The sequence below is a fragment of the Ochotona curzoniae genome, unplaced genomic scaffold, assembly GCF_017591425.1.
Source record: "Ochotona curzoniae isolate NIBS_2020 unplaced genomic scaffold, NIBS_Ocur_1.0 contig_883, whole genome shotgun sequence".
Lineage (NCBI taxonomy): Eukaryota > Metazoa > Chordata > Mammalia > Lagomorpha > Ochotonidae > Ochotona > Ochotona curzoniae.
In genome coordinates, this window is record NW_024466599.1 from 17,545,765 (window position 1) to 17,559,171 (window position 13,407).

General features: G+C 42.0%; 1 protein-coding gene across 4 annotated transcripts in view; it reads right to left on the reverse strand.

Moving 5' to 3' along the window:
• ASXL2 (ASXL transcriptional regulator 2) overlaps window positions 1–13,407 on the reverse strand; it is a 136,583-nt gene that overhangs the window by 54,851 nt on the left and 68,325 nt on the right. For 2 of the 4 annotated variants that reach the window (XM_040992934.1, XM_040992932.1), the window contains exon 3: window positions 13,388–13,390. The exons of the other annotated variants lie outside the window; for them this stretch is intronic. In XM_040992934.1, the coding sequence (XP_040848868.1) occupies window positions 13,388–13,390 (3 nt within the window). The remainder of the gene's footprint in view (window positions 1–13,387; window positions 13,391–13,407) is intronic. 4 annotated transcript variants of the gene reach the window in all.

The following is a 13,407-nucleotide window of genomic DNA, read 5'->3' on the forward strand; positions in this document are numbered from 1 at the left end:
TGGAAAGGCGGATATACAGAGAGGAGAGACAGAGAGGAAGATCTTCCGTCCGATGATTCACTCCCCAAGTGAGCGCAACGGCCGATACTATGCCGGTCCAAAGCCAGGAGCCTCTTCCGGGTCTCCCACGCAGGTGCAGGGTCCCAAAGCTTTGGGCCGTCCTCGACTGCTTTTCTGGGCCACAGGCAGGGAGCTGGAAGGGAAGCGGGGCTGCAGGGATAGAACCAGCGCCCATATGGGATCCCGGGCGTGCAAGGCAAGGACCTTAACCACTGCGCCACCGAGCCGGGCCCCATACATATATCTTTAAGAAAAAATATCAAACCAGGGGTAAGAGTTTGATGGAGTGGTCCAGCTGCTTCAAGTTCCAGCTTCCTACTGAACACATGTTGGCTAAATGTTTACTGGTTGAGATGCCCAAATCTCAGAGTGGAGTAAATGAGTTTGATCCATGTTCCCAGCTTCCTCAATTGAGACAGCAGCTAGCGCATAAGTTCTTGCTACTCAAACAGAAGACCTGAACTGCAGTCCTGGCTCCCAGCTTCAGCTGAGAACAGATGTCACGGTAGGTCTTTTGAGCAATTCTCACTGTTGTCTCTATCTTACTGAAAATGAAAGTAGTACAAAGCATTTTTTCTAATTTTTATAAAAGTCAATAATCTACAAATTACAAATAAAGATTTAAAGTTAAACACTATGGATGATACGGACCAATGAAAAGGAATGAAGTAGTGACAAATGCTACTACACAGGGTATTCTTGAAAAATAAAGGACCTTCAAAAATTTGTGGGAAATGGAATTAGATATTTTACTGCAAAAAGAAATCTTTGAAAGCCACGCAATGTTTGCATAATGGACATTTTCCCACAGCTTCTTGAGGACTTCATATAATTCTGTTTACATGAATGTCCAGACATGCAACTTTCAAAAAAGACTGTAGACGAGAGGTTGGAGGCAGGGACCAGCATTATTAGCTACTGAGGAGTAGGAGTGACCCTACTGGAATGACCAAACCATTTTAAAACTCGACTATGGGGCTGGTTGACAAAATAAACACAGCAAATAGGGGTCAAGTATATGGTAATGCAAACTACACCTCAACAAAACTGCTTTTAAAATCATACAGCAAAGAAGCTGGCCTATTTTACCATTTCACTGAACACTTACAAAGTATCTGTCATGTTGCAAGCCGGTGGTTAGTGTGGCTGACATAGAACAGGAAGCGGAGGTTCAATAAGAAGCACACACTCACACATTTTAATGTAAAAGTATCTCCCTCCTTCATTTTTTTTTCTGGTGCACACTAAAATATCATTTAATTTATGACTAAGCCTAAGCTGGCTTTTTTGCTCTCAGAGATTTGAGGTAAATGGGTACAAGTTCACGATGTGCAATACATACACCACACTTGTGATTTTGTTATGAATTGAAGAAATGAGCAAAAACAGAAACCCAGATTTAGAACTTACATTTTCTGATTTATCACTAACACCCAATTTATAGAAAGAACTTGTTCAACATTAGTACAACAGCACTTGCAGCAAAATGATCACTCTTAATATTTCCCACTTTAGCATTTAAACAATATTCCAGGTGAGGGCCTTGGCTGGAAGTTAGGCTGCTGACTAAGATACCGTGTCCCCCGTCCAATTCCTAGCAGACTCCGGCATCCAGGGACTGAACTGTTGCTGTGTCCATCACAGGCTTGGCCTGGGCTGCCCACTTGGCCTTCAGCCTGGCTCAGCTGTGCCCTTTGGACACTGGGAGGCCAACAAGTGGATGGATGTCTCTCTTGCTCTGTTATTCACTCTGCCTGATTTTTTCACTGAAAGTCTAGATACTTTCATTATTATTTTTCTTCCTTTTTAGTTTCATTCTAGGCCTTGAAGGCATAGTTGAAAATGTAAAGTTTGAAATACAGTATTAAGTATACTGGCAACATTAACTGTAAAAATTAAAACCAACTGTTCAGGGCTTACTTAATTTTGTCTATAGGTCTCCCCATTTCAAAGGCCTTTCAAAATACCTTAAACAATTTACTTGCAAAATTGGTGCTGTGGAACGGTGGGCAAAGCTGCCATCTGTGGTGCTGGCATTCCATAAAGGTGACAGATCGAGTCCCAGCTGCTCCACTTTTAATTCAGTTTCCTGCTAATGTGCCTGGGTAAATAGTAGAGGATGATTCAAATTCTTGAGCCCTCTGCACACACTGGGGAGACCTGGGAGAAGCTCCTGGCTCCTGGACTTTGACTTCCCAGCCCTGGTTGCTGTAGCCTTGGCAGACTGCCACAGACAATTTACAATAAATAGCTTCTCTGTCTGGAATCTTGAGTTCACAGACTGCTTGCTCCAGAAACTAAGGTCAAAGCTTGCAGGCAAGAATATGCAGGTGGACAACATATGGGACCAAGGTCAAGGTCTGCAGGTGAGTATGCACAATTGGGCAATGTTCCAAGGACATAGAACTGCATATTTTTTTTTAGATTTATTTTTATTATTTTTTTATTGGAAAGGCAGATATACAGAGAGGAGAGACAGAGAGGAAGATCCTCCGTCCGATGATTCACTCCCCAAGTGAGCGCAACAGCCGATGCCATGCCGATCCGAAGCCAGGAGCCTCTTCCGGGTCTCCCACGCGGGTGCAGGGTCCCAAAGCCCGGGCCACAGGCAGGGAGCTGGAAGGGAAGCGGGGCTGCTGGGATAGAACCGGTGCCCATATGGGATCCCGGGCGTGCAAGGCGAGGACCTTAACCACTTGCGCCACCGAGCCGGGCCCCAGAACTGCATATTTTTAAAATATCCTTCAGGTCTAGCATGGTAGCCTAGTGGCTAAAATCCTTGTCTTGGAAGCACTGGGATCCCATATGGGTCCATATGGGAGCTGCTGATTCATCTCCTGGCTGCTCCACTTCCTTTCCAGTTACCTGCTTGTGGTCTGGGAAAGCAGTATAGGATAGCCTAAAGCCTGGGGACCCTATGTGCAATACATAAACCACACATAGGGTTTATGTGGCAAACCCAGGGTGGAAAATCCAGAGGAGACTCCTGGCTTCAGAATGGCTCAGCCCCAGTTGTTGCAGTCCCTTGGGGAGTGAATTGGTGGACAAAAGAACTTTCTATCTTTCCTTCTCTCTGTAAATCTGCCTTTCTAACAAAAGTAAATAAATAAATCTTAAAAAAAAAAAAAGAAGAATATTCTTCAACTTGGAACATCACCAAACTGTGGAACTTTTATTTTAAAATAGCATTGAAAACCTCGGAAAATATTTCCACATAAATCTGCATGTGAAAAACTACTCATGAATCCACCTGCATGAAATATAGGTAACTACTTTGTACTCTACTTTTTACTTTGTAGAGAACTTTGTAACCACTTTGTACTCTACTTTTGTAGAGTAGCACAAAATAACTAAACATTTAGGATGTATTTTGATATAATACATCTTTTTGCAAGACTTTTACAAATTTCTCTAGAATATGCTGTGTGAATAAAGTAAAATGTTATCATGCTTTAAAAAAAACCCCCCACAATATTCTTCAGTCAGGCACTGACTTACATGTGTCAGTCATATGCTTGGTTCATCAAGCATTAGTTGATTAACATGAATATGAGGAACAGCTATATTAAAGACTAAACCACATCAATTCCTGTAAGTTCAATAAAAAGCAGATGCAGCAAGCCTGCAAGGTTGCCCTTCTTTCTTAATTCAGAGAAGATGGTTTCTCTCTGGCTGCTTGCTTTGACCTTCATCTATAGCTGTGTCTGCCTCTTCTCTAATTTTCTGACTGTGCACTGCCTCCCTTTCCCATTCTGTGCATGCCATGGGTTGGGGTAGCACCCATGTGGGAAACAGAAAAGGAGTTCTAGGTCGACTGGCACAGTAACTGTGGCCATTTAGGGAATGAATCAGCAAATGAAGGACTTTGCTTTGAAACCTTTTCAAATAAAGAAACAAATCTCTAAAAAATTAACTTCCACTACCTTCTTTTTTTTTAAAGATTTATTTTTATTATTATTATTATTATTATTATTATTATTATTATTATTATTATTGGAAAGGCGGATATACAGAGAGGAGAGACAGAGAGGAAGATCTTCCATCCGATGATTCACTCCCCAAGTGAGCGCAACGGGCCGATACTATGCCGATCCAAAGCCAGGAGCCTCTTCCGGGTCTCCCACGCAGGTGCAGGGTCCCAAAGCTTTGGGCCGTCCTCTGCTGCTTTCCCGGGCCACAGGCAGGGAGCTGGAAGGGAAGCAGGGCTGCAGGGATTAGAACCGGCGCCCATATGGGATCCCGGGCGTGCAAGGCGAGGACTTTAACCACTTGCGCCACCGCGCCAGGCTCCCACTACCTTCTTTTAAAAGGTAAAAACTAGCCATCACTGGGGAGTGAGTTAAAGTTCCAACTAGCAGCAAAAGTCAATTCACATGAGGACTAGTATCATTCCTGGCTGCTCAACTTCCAATTAAGAGGTCGCTACTAAGGTTCCTGGAAAGGCAGCAGAATATAGCCCAAGAGGCTGCTGCACCCGTATGAGACATCTGCAAGAAGCTCTCGGTTCCTAACTCTGGCCATTACAGCCATCTGGGGAGTGAACAGGGCATAGATGATCTCTCCAACCCCTTGCCTTCTCAATCTTTAAAACAAAAGGGGGGGGGGGTTACATATATATGTTCCTATCCATTCCGTCTATTATAGGCAAATTTTCAATTATTTCCTTTTACTACAGCAATATAGTTACTTCACCGTACATGAGCAACAAACCATGCTCTCTCTCTTGCTCTCTGACACCCTCCCTCAACTATAGCTTCCAACTAAACAAATAAAAAAGATTTTTTTTTTAATTGGAAAGTAAGATTTACAGAGAGAAGGAAAAACAAAGATTTTCCATCTGCTGATTCTATTTCCCCAAATGGCCACAACGGCCCGAGCCGAGCCAATCTGAAGCCAGGAGCCAAGACTTTCCCTCTGGGTCTCCCAGGCGGATGCAAGGTCCCAAGGCTTTAGGCTATCCTCTATTGCTTTCCCAGGACACAAGCAGGGAGCTGCAAGGGAAAAAGTGAAACAACCAGTACATGAACCGGTGCCCATATCTTATGGGATCCAGGTGCATGCAAGGCAAGGTTTTAGCCACTAGGCCAACAAATGATTTTGAAACAATAATCTCTTCAACAACCTGCATCAATTCCTTTGTATACAAAGGGCGAAAAGTCTAACAGAAATGAATATAATACAAACTACGTAGCTGGATGTTTGAGGAACCGGATAAGACTGTCTATAATGCTGCATCTTACAATGGAGGGACTCTTTTCAGTTCCCTCCTCTGGCTCCCACTCTAGCTTCCTGCTAATACATATTAAGTAAATGGGAGAGGAGTCACACAGCAGCAAGTGACATCTCAGGTGCTTCGGATCTTGCCACCACATGTAAGAACTAAATTAACTTCTGACTTTAAGCATCTGGGGCATAAACCAGTGAATGAAATATAGTTCTCCATATCTTTCAATAATATAATAAATAATGTTGAAAGTTCAGCTGGCATTGTAGCATTGCACATTTAGTCACCACCTGTAGTGCCTTATGGGCACAGGTTCAAGACCCAGCTGAACCAGCTCCCCGGTAACGCACCCGAGAAAGCAGCAGGTAAATGGTTGGGCCCCTATGTGCATTTGACAGACCCAGAAGAAGCTCTAAGCTTCTAGCTTTAGCCTGGCCCAGACACCAGCTGTTGCAAATATCTGGGGAGTGAATCAGTGGATGAAAGATTCTCTGTCTGGGCCTGGCGCGGCAGCCTAGTGGCTAAAGTCCTCACTTTGCACACACTGGGATCCCATATGGGTGCCAGTTCTGATCCCGGAGGCCCCACTTGCTCCCTGCTTGTGGCCTGGGAAATCAGTTGAGGATGGCCCAAAGCCTTAGGACCCTGCACCCGTCCGTGTAGGAGACCCCCAAAAAGCTCCTGGTCCTGGCTTCAAATGAGAATAGCTCTGGCCATTGCAACCATTTCGGGAGTGAACCAGTGGATGAAGATCTTCCTCTCTGTTCATCTAACTTTCCAATAAAACATAAATGATCTTAAAAAAAAAAAAAAAAAAAGATTCTCTGTAGAAGGGCCCTGTGCGGTGGCTCAATTAATTAATCTTCCCCCTACAAATGCTGAGAGCCCACATGGCCACCAGTTCATGTCTCAGCTGCTCTACTTCCCATCCAGCTCCCTGCTTGTGGCCTGGGAAAGCAGTGGAGGATGTAGCCCAAAGCCCTGGGACCTTGCGTCCTTGTGGGAGACACAGAAGCAGCTCCTGGTTCCTGACTTCGGATCAGCTCAGCTGCAGCTTTTGTGGCCATTTGGGGAGTGAATCAACAGACAGAAGATCTTTGTCTCTCCTTCTTTTGGTAGATCTGACTTTCCAATAAAAATAAATGAATCTTTTTTTAAAAACTTCATTAAAAAAAACTTGATTATATACATAATGCATTTTCCATAAACTTTAAATTAAAAAAAAGAAAAGACAAAGAATACATCTCAAAACTTTTTTCACTAGGTCTGATGACGTGGCAAAGCTTGTGAAGCCTCCACTGTAAGGCTGGCATCTGATATAGTCCCAAGTTCAATTCCGAATTGTTCTACTTCCAATCCAGGTCCCTGCTAATAGTCCTTCGAAAAATTCCTAAAGATTGGGCCTCTCTAGAGAGAACCGGAGGAAATTCTAAGCTCCCATATTGGGCCCAACACAGCCCTAGTCATTACAGCCTCTGGGAAGTGAACAAGCAGATAGGAGCACTCACTCTCTCTGAACTCTTTCAAATAAATAAGTAAACCTTATATAATAAGTAAACATGATATAATGCAACCTTCATGTAAAATACAAAATCCATAGGTATACAGGTAAACATGCCTGTGTATATACAGTCGTCTAGAGAACTGTATAATACAGACTGTCATACTGAGATGTGAAGACACAACGCAGTATGGATCGCTGCTTCCAAATCAAAGATGGACTCCCAGCGAAACTGCTAAAATACATCTTGACAATAGGATGCTGGAATCTGCCATTCTCTACACCTACAATGTCAGCATACACTATATAGCTGAACAATGCATTTATGACTATTTTCTAAAGGACTATATTATTGTAATAAAATAGGGGAAATCAGCAGGGGAGGGGAAATCTTGAGCCTTTGGAACGTGACATAAATTAACTAATCACTAAAAAACAAAAAAAGAATGACAAATTCTAGAGTTTTACTTACTATGCTTACTTCTTAAGAATATATAAGATGAAATTTTTATTATAAATTTTTCACTAAAATTATGAAATTCACTCACATAGACGTTTTTATAAACTCAAAATTATATCAAAATGAATGAGTAATCCTTCAAAAGGCTTTTTTGCATTTAAATTTATCTTTTCATTTCCCATTAGTTTTCTTTTTTTTTAAGATTTATTTATTTATTGCAAAGTCAAATATACAGAGAGGAGGAGAGACAGAGAGGAAGATCTTCCATCCGATGATTCACTCCCCAAGTGACCTCAACGGCTGATGCTATGCCAATCTGAAGCCAGGATCCAGGAACCTCTTCCGGGTCTCCCACATGGGTTCAGGGTCCCAAAGCTTTGGGCCGTCCTCTACTGCTTTCCCAGGCCACAAGCAGGGAGCTGGATGGGAAGTGGAGCTGCCGGAATTAAAACCGGCGCCCATATGGGATCCCGGTGCATTCAAGGTGAGGACTTTAGCTGCTAGGCCACGCCTCCGGGCCCTCCCATTCGTTTTTTAAAATACCACTGTATACCCATAAGAACTGTTGAGTCAGAATCTACAGCATGTAATCATTTTTACCGAACCAGTTAATACAGGTTTCTCTCTGATGCTGGCACTCACACATGGCTATGGAAACTTCGTAGATAATCTAGTCCATTTACCTACAGAAGTCCACACCAGCTGTAAACTATCCGTGTGGGACATTAGCCAGTCTCTTAAGGAAACATTGTGATGTGGTGGAAACTAGGTCCTCATACACTTCAAGTTATTCATAAATTCTTACTTTCAAGCCAGAGATGGCTTCTTTCATTCCAATGATTAGTCTTTTTTTAAGATTTATTGTGTTTTTATTGGAAAATCAGATATACAGAGAGGAGGAGAGACAGAGAGGAAGATCCTCCATCCAATGATTCCCCCGGAAGTGACTGCAACAGCCGGTACTGCACCAATCCGAAGCCAGGAGCCAGGAGCCAGGAACCTCTTCCGGGTCTCCCACGCAGATGCAGGGTCCCCAGGCTTTGAGCTATCCTTGACTGCCACAAGCAGGGAGCTGGATGGGCAACCAGAGCTGCCGGGATTAGAACCAGTGCTCATATGGGATCCCAGAACATGCAAAGAAAGGATTTAGCCACTTGGCTACCACACCAGGCCTCCAACGATTAGTCTTAATTGGGTAACAGACATCAGTAGTTGTCACCATGGAGAAACTTGAGGGGATATTTGCATTCCTGCTTGTGATTTTCTGCACTGAATTTTCCACAATGACCTTGCAATAAATAGTCTTTGAAAGTAGAACATTTGATGCTTATCTTTTTTATTCCAATGACAGATCTTCAAGTATTTTAAGACTTTTGATAAAACTCTGAAAGTCTACGACCTTGGAGATTATTTTTCATCTCTTTGCTGGCATTTCTCGTTGCAACTCATCTAAAGAATCTCAATACAGAAGCCAGTGTGACAGCACAGCAAGTTAAGCTACAGCGTGTGTCCCATACGAGTACTCGTTCAAGTCTTAGCTGTTCCATTTCCAATACAGCTTCTAAGGTCCTTGGGAGGACAGTGAAGAGTAGTCCAAGTACTTGGGCCTCTGCCACCCGTGTGGGAGATCCAGATGCAGTTTCAGGCTCCTGGTTTCAGCCAGGCCCAGCCCTAACTACTGTGGCCATTTGGGTAGTGAACCCGTGGATGGAAGCTATCTCCCCTCAAAGTCCCCTCATATTCTGCCTGTAAAATTAAACAACAACAATAAGAAGAAGAATCTTAATAACAATGAACTTGGACTGACCATGTTCCAAATTCATCTGTATCTTCTAATTTTTATTATTCCCATTTCAAATCTTTTGATAAAGAGCTTTAAGAGACTTTATCATTAATTTATTCAACCCTACAGATATTCCCCTGACAACAGATTAGCCTACTTAATCCCTACTTCAATGGCCAGCCTTTTGTTTAGTTTTCTGTACTCCTTTCTAGAAAAACACCCCTATCAAAATGAAGACTTAATCAGCTTCTGCATCCCTGGGATAAACTACTACATTTTCTATATTTATCCTTTAAAGATCAATCCCTTGAATTCTAACAGAATTAAACAATAGAAATAGACTCAGACTTTCAAGGTTAAAAGAGATGTAGCAATCATTTAGTAGAGCTGTCCTCAACTCAAGTCCATTTTAAACGTAAACACATAACTGCACAGGCTGTGTAATTACCATCTTTCACTCACATGGTGTATATACACTTACACAAATCTATACTCATGCCAGCATACAAACCACAATCATCGCTTGCATACAAACCCTTAAAATTTAACACGACTCAGAAATGCCCAAACTCACAATGCTCTTGGAAGACTTCAAATTCTCCAAAAAAATTTGAATTCCTATATTCTCTTGATCTCATTTTCTGCAATTCCACCAATAACAGATTCATTTGGTAAGCAATTTACTTTAAAAAGAAAAATGCAGATCTCAATTTAAAGTTTTATTTAAATAAAGTACTACTACATTCATTTTTTCTTAAAGATTTATTTTTATTGGAAAGACAGACATATAGAGAAGAGGTGAAACAGAGAGGAAGATCTTCCTTCCGATGATTCACTCACCAAGTGACCACAACGGCTGGAGCTGAGCCAAACTAAAGCTAGAAACCAAGAGTTTCATTCCGGGTCTCCCACACGCTTTCAGGGTCCCAAGGCTTTGGGCCATCCTCTACTGCTTTCCCAGGCCACAGGCAGAGAGCTTGATGGGAAGCAGAGCTGCCGAGTTAGAACTGGCACCCATATGGGATCCTGGCGCATGCAAAGTGAGGACTTTTACCACTAGGCTATTGCGCCAGGCTACATTCACTTTACACTTCAGGGAATTCTGGTAGGTTTTTCACACCTCCTCCCTTTTTTTAAAGAGTTGTTTATTTTTACAGAGAAGTCAAGTCAGACATACAGAGAGGAGGCTACAACGGCCAGAGCTGAGCCAGTCTGAAGCCAGAAGCATTCAAGGTGAGGACCTTAGCCTCCAGGTCACTGTTCCAGGCTCTCCCACCCCGCTACCCCTTCTTTTAAAGAGTTATTTGTTTATTTTAAAGGCAGAGTTATCGGTGGAAGGGAGACAGGGGAGACATAGAGAGAGCCAGATCTTCTATTGACTTGTTTATGTCCTAAATGGCCAAAACAGCTACAGTTAGGCCAGTCCAGAGCAGACCAAAGAATTCCTGGGTGTGGCTGAACAAGGGGACCGCAAAGGACACCTTGATGACACCGTTATGTGTCTTGACTGGTGGTGGCTGCAAGAGTCTACACATAAGATAAAATTACACAGGCCCAGTGTGGTAGCCTAGCAGCTCAAGTCCTCACTTTGCATGCTCCAGGATCCCATATGAGCACCAGTTCTAATCCTGACAGCCCCACTTCCCATCCAGCTCTCTGCCTGTGGCCTGGGAAAGCAGATGAGAATGGCCCAAAGCCTGGGGACCCTACACTAGCGTGGGAAACCTGATCCAAGGAGGCGCTTGGCTCCTGGTCTCAGATCGGTTCAGTTCCTGCCATTGCGGCCCCTTGGGAAGTTAAAAAGTAGATGGAAGACCTTCCTCTCTGTGTCTAATTCTTTCTGTATATTTAACTTTGCAATGAAAGGTAAATAAATCTTAAAAAAAAAAAAAAAGATAAAATTACACAGCATCACAGATACACCATGAGCCCCTGTCACTTCACACACATCTCACTATTTGTGAAATGGATGGGCTTGACTTATGTCAAAAACAGTATTATATAACACTGTACTATAATTTTGTACAACATTCCCACTGGGAGAATCTGTGAAGTTATTTCTTACAACTGCTTATGTTTTTCTGTTGTGTTCGACTTTTCTACCATAAACACTATAGTGGACACCTGTTGCTGTTGTCTGGATAATAAACATTTCTTGTAGAAATAATGCTCAGTTTTGCTTTGGGGAAATAAATTCCAATCTATCAGAAATAGTATTGATAAGACAGCCCATACAGATAGCTTACTGTCCCTGGGCAGTGATCCAATCAAATTCACTCATGCTTGAATGTCACTTTGAGCAGAATAAACTAATTCACCCCTGCTGTAGTGCCCAATGAAACTATCCATTAATTCCAGATGCCTTATCTCTGAAGCTGCCTTCATTCTTTTCATTTTAGAACCTGTTTCTTTCTTTTGAATCGGAGAAACCCTGTTTTCTTCAAATAAATCAAATTTTGCCTGGGTTAGTCACATTGGGTTCCTATTATTTGCACCTAAAAAAAATTACTGCCAAACAAACCTAACACACAAAATATTTTCCTGCTTAAAAAAAATTTTTTTTTAATATTTTTATTGGAAAGGCAAATTTATAAAGAGGAGAGACAGAAAGATCCTCCATCTGCTGATTTACCTCAGAGATGGTGAAAATGGCCAGAGCTGAGCCAATCCAAAGCCAGAAGGCAGGAACCAGGAGTTTCTTCTGGGTCTCCCATGTGGGTGTAGGGTCCCAGAGTTTTGGGCCATCCTCCACTGCTTTCCCAGAGTGCAAGGAGGAAACTGGATGGGAAATAGAGCAGCTAGGCCATGCACTGGTTCTCACATAGGATCCTGGCATTTGTAGGTGGCGGATTAATCAATGACATCACACACTAGCCCCTAAAATTTTTCTTTCTATAATTTTTAAATAATGTTTTTAGATTTATTTTTTAAAGATACTAAACGTTTATTTATTTTTTATTGCAAACTCAGATATACAGAGAAGAGACAGAGAGGAAGATATTCCATCCGATGATTCACTCCCCAAGTGGCTACGACGGCTGGTGCTGTGCTGATCTGAACAGGAGCCCAAAGTCTCTTCCGGATCCCCCATGCATGTGCAGGGTTCTAAGGCTTTGGGACGTCCTCAACTGCTTTCCCAGGCCACAAGCAGGGAGTTGGATGGGAAGCAGAGCTGCCGGGATTAGAACTGAAACCTATATGGGACCCTGGCCAACTTTAGCCACTAGGCTACCACGCCGAGCCCTATATTTACTTATTTTTAATTAAAAAGTAGAGTTAAGAGGCAGAGATAAGTACAGAGAGGGATCTTCTACCTGCTGATTTACTCCCCAAATAGCTGTAAGAGAGAGAGGTGGGTCAGCCTGAAGCCAGGAGCCTGATCTTTTGGGTCCCCCAGGTGGGCACAGGGGCCCAAACACTTGGGCCCATCTTCCTCTGTTGCTTTCACAACTGCATTAGCAGGGAGCTGGATCAGAAGTGCAGCAGTAGGAACTTGAACCATAGTTCACATGGGATGCCAGCAACACAAGCTAGGCTTGATGTGCAACATGATGGTGCTGGCCTCTAAACTGTGAGGCTTACAGCTTGAAAGGCTGTAACTAAGCTTTCTTTCATAAACTTGATTTAAAAAAATACACAGGTCCTTATATAAATGAACTATTATTAGTTATTAATATTCACTAAGCTCAAATTCAGGGAAGTCAAAAGTTTGTAAATAGACTAATGTATTTGCTAATTAACTTTTGTTTTTCCATCAGCTTTTTGAAGCTTTCTTATACATGCATATTGTCCCTACCCTCAAGTCTCAAAGGCAAGGAAGTTATCTGTAATACCCATAACCAGGGAACTACTGTAACAAAGGTTTATCTAAAATGTCATTCCATCAGACAAAAGCCAATCCATAACAGAATCCAGATTATGAACCAGGTTTATTATGGCCTGGTTTTGAATAAGTCTCATTCTCTTAGAGAATTTACTAGTATTTTCTACATTTGGGTAGAGCATAGCATAAATTTTCAATTTCACAGCCATAAACCAAATTTTAACATAGCCATTTCCAATCTGTTACATACATACATACATATAAATTAAAAAATTTTAATCTGAAGGGTACTAGGTATTCCAATGCACTAAGCCAAAATGATAAATTAGTAAACCTTAATATAGATGAGTTTCTAAAATTACGACCAAAGCACAAGAAAAGCACATATAATGAGTAAACATTACATAATAGCACTAATATTTAGTTTTGGACTTAGCTTTTTGAAGCAAAAATCATACACCAAAAATGAGTGCAACTTGTAGAAGAGTGCTTTAGAGTTTTACAATAAATTTTTAGAATAAAGTAATACTTCTTACCTTCTGGAATTGGAATGCAC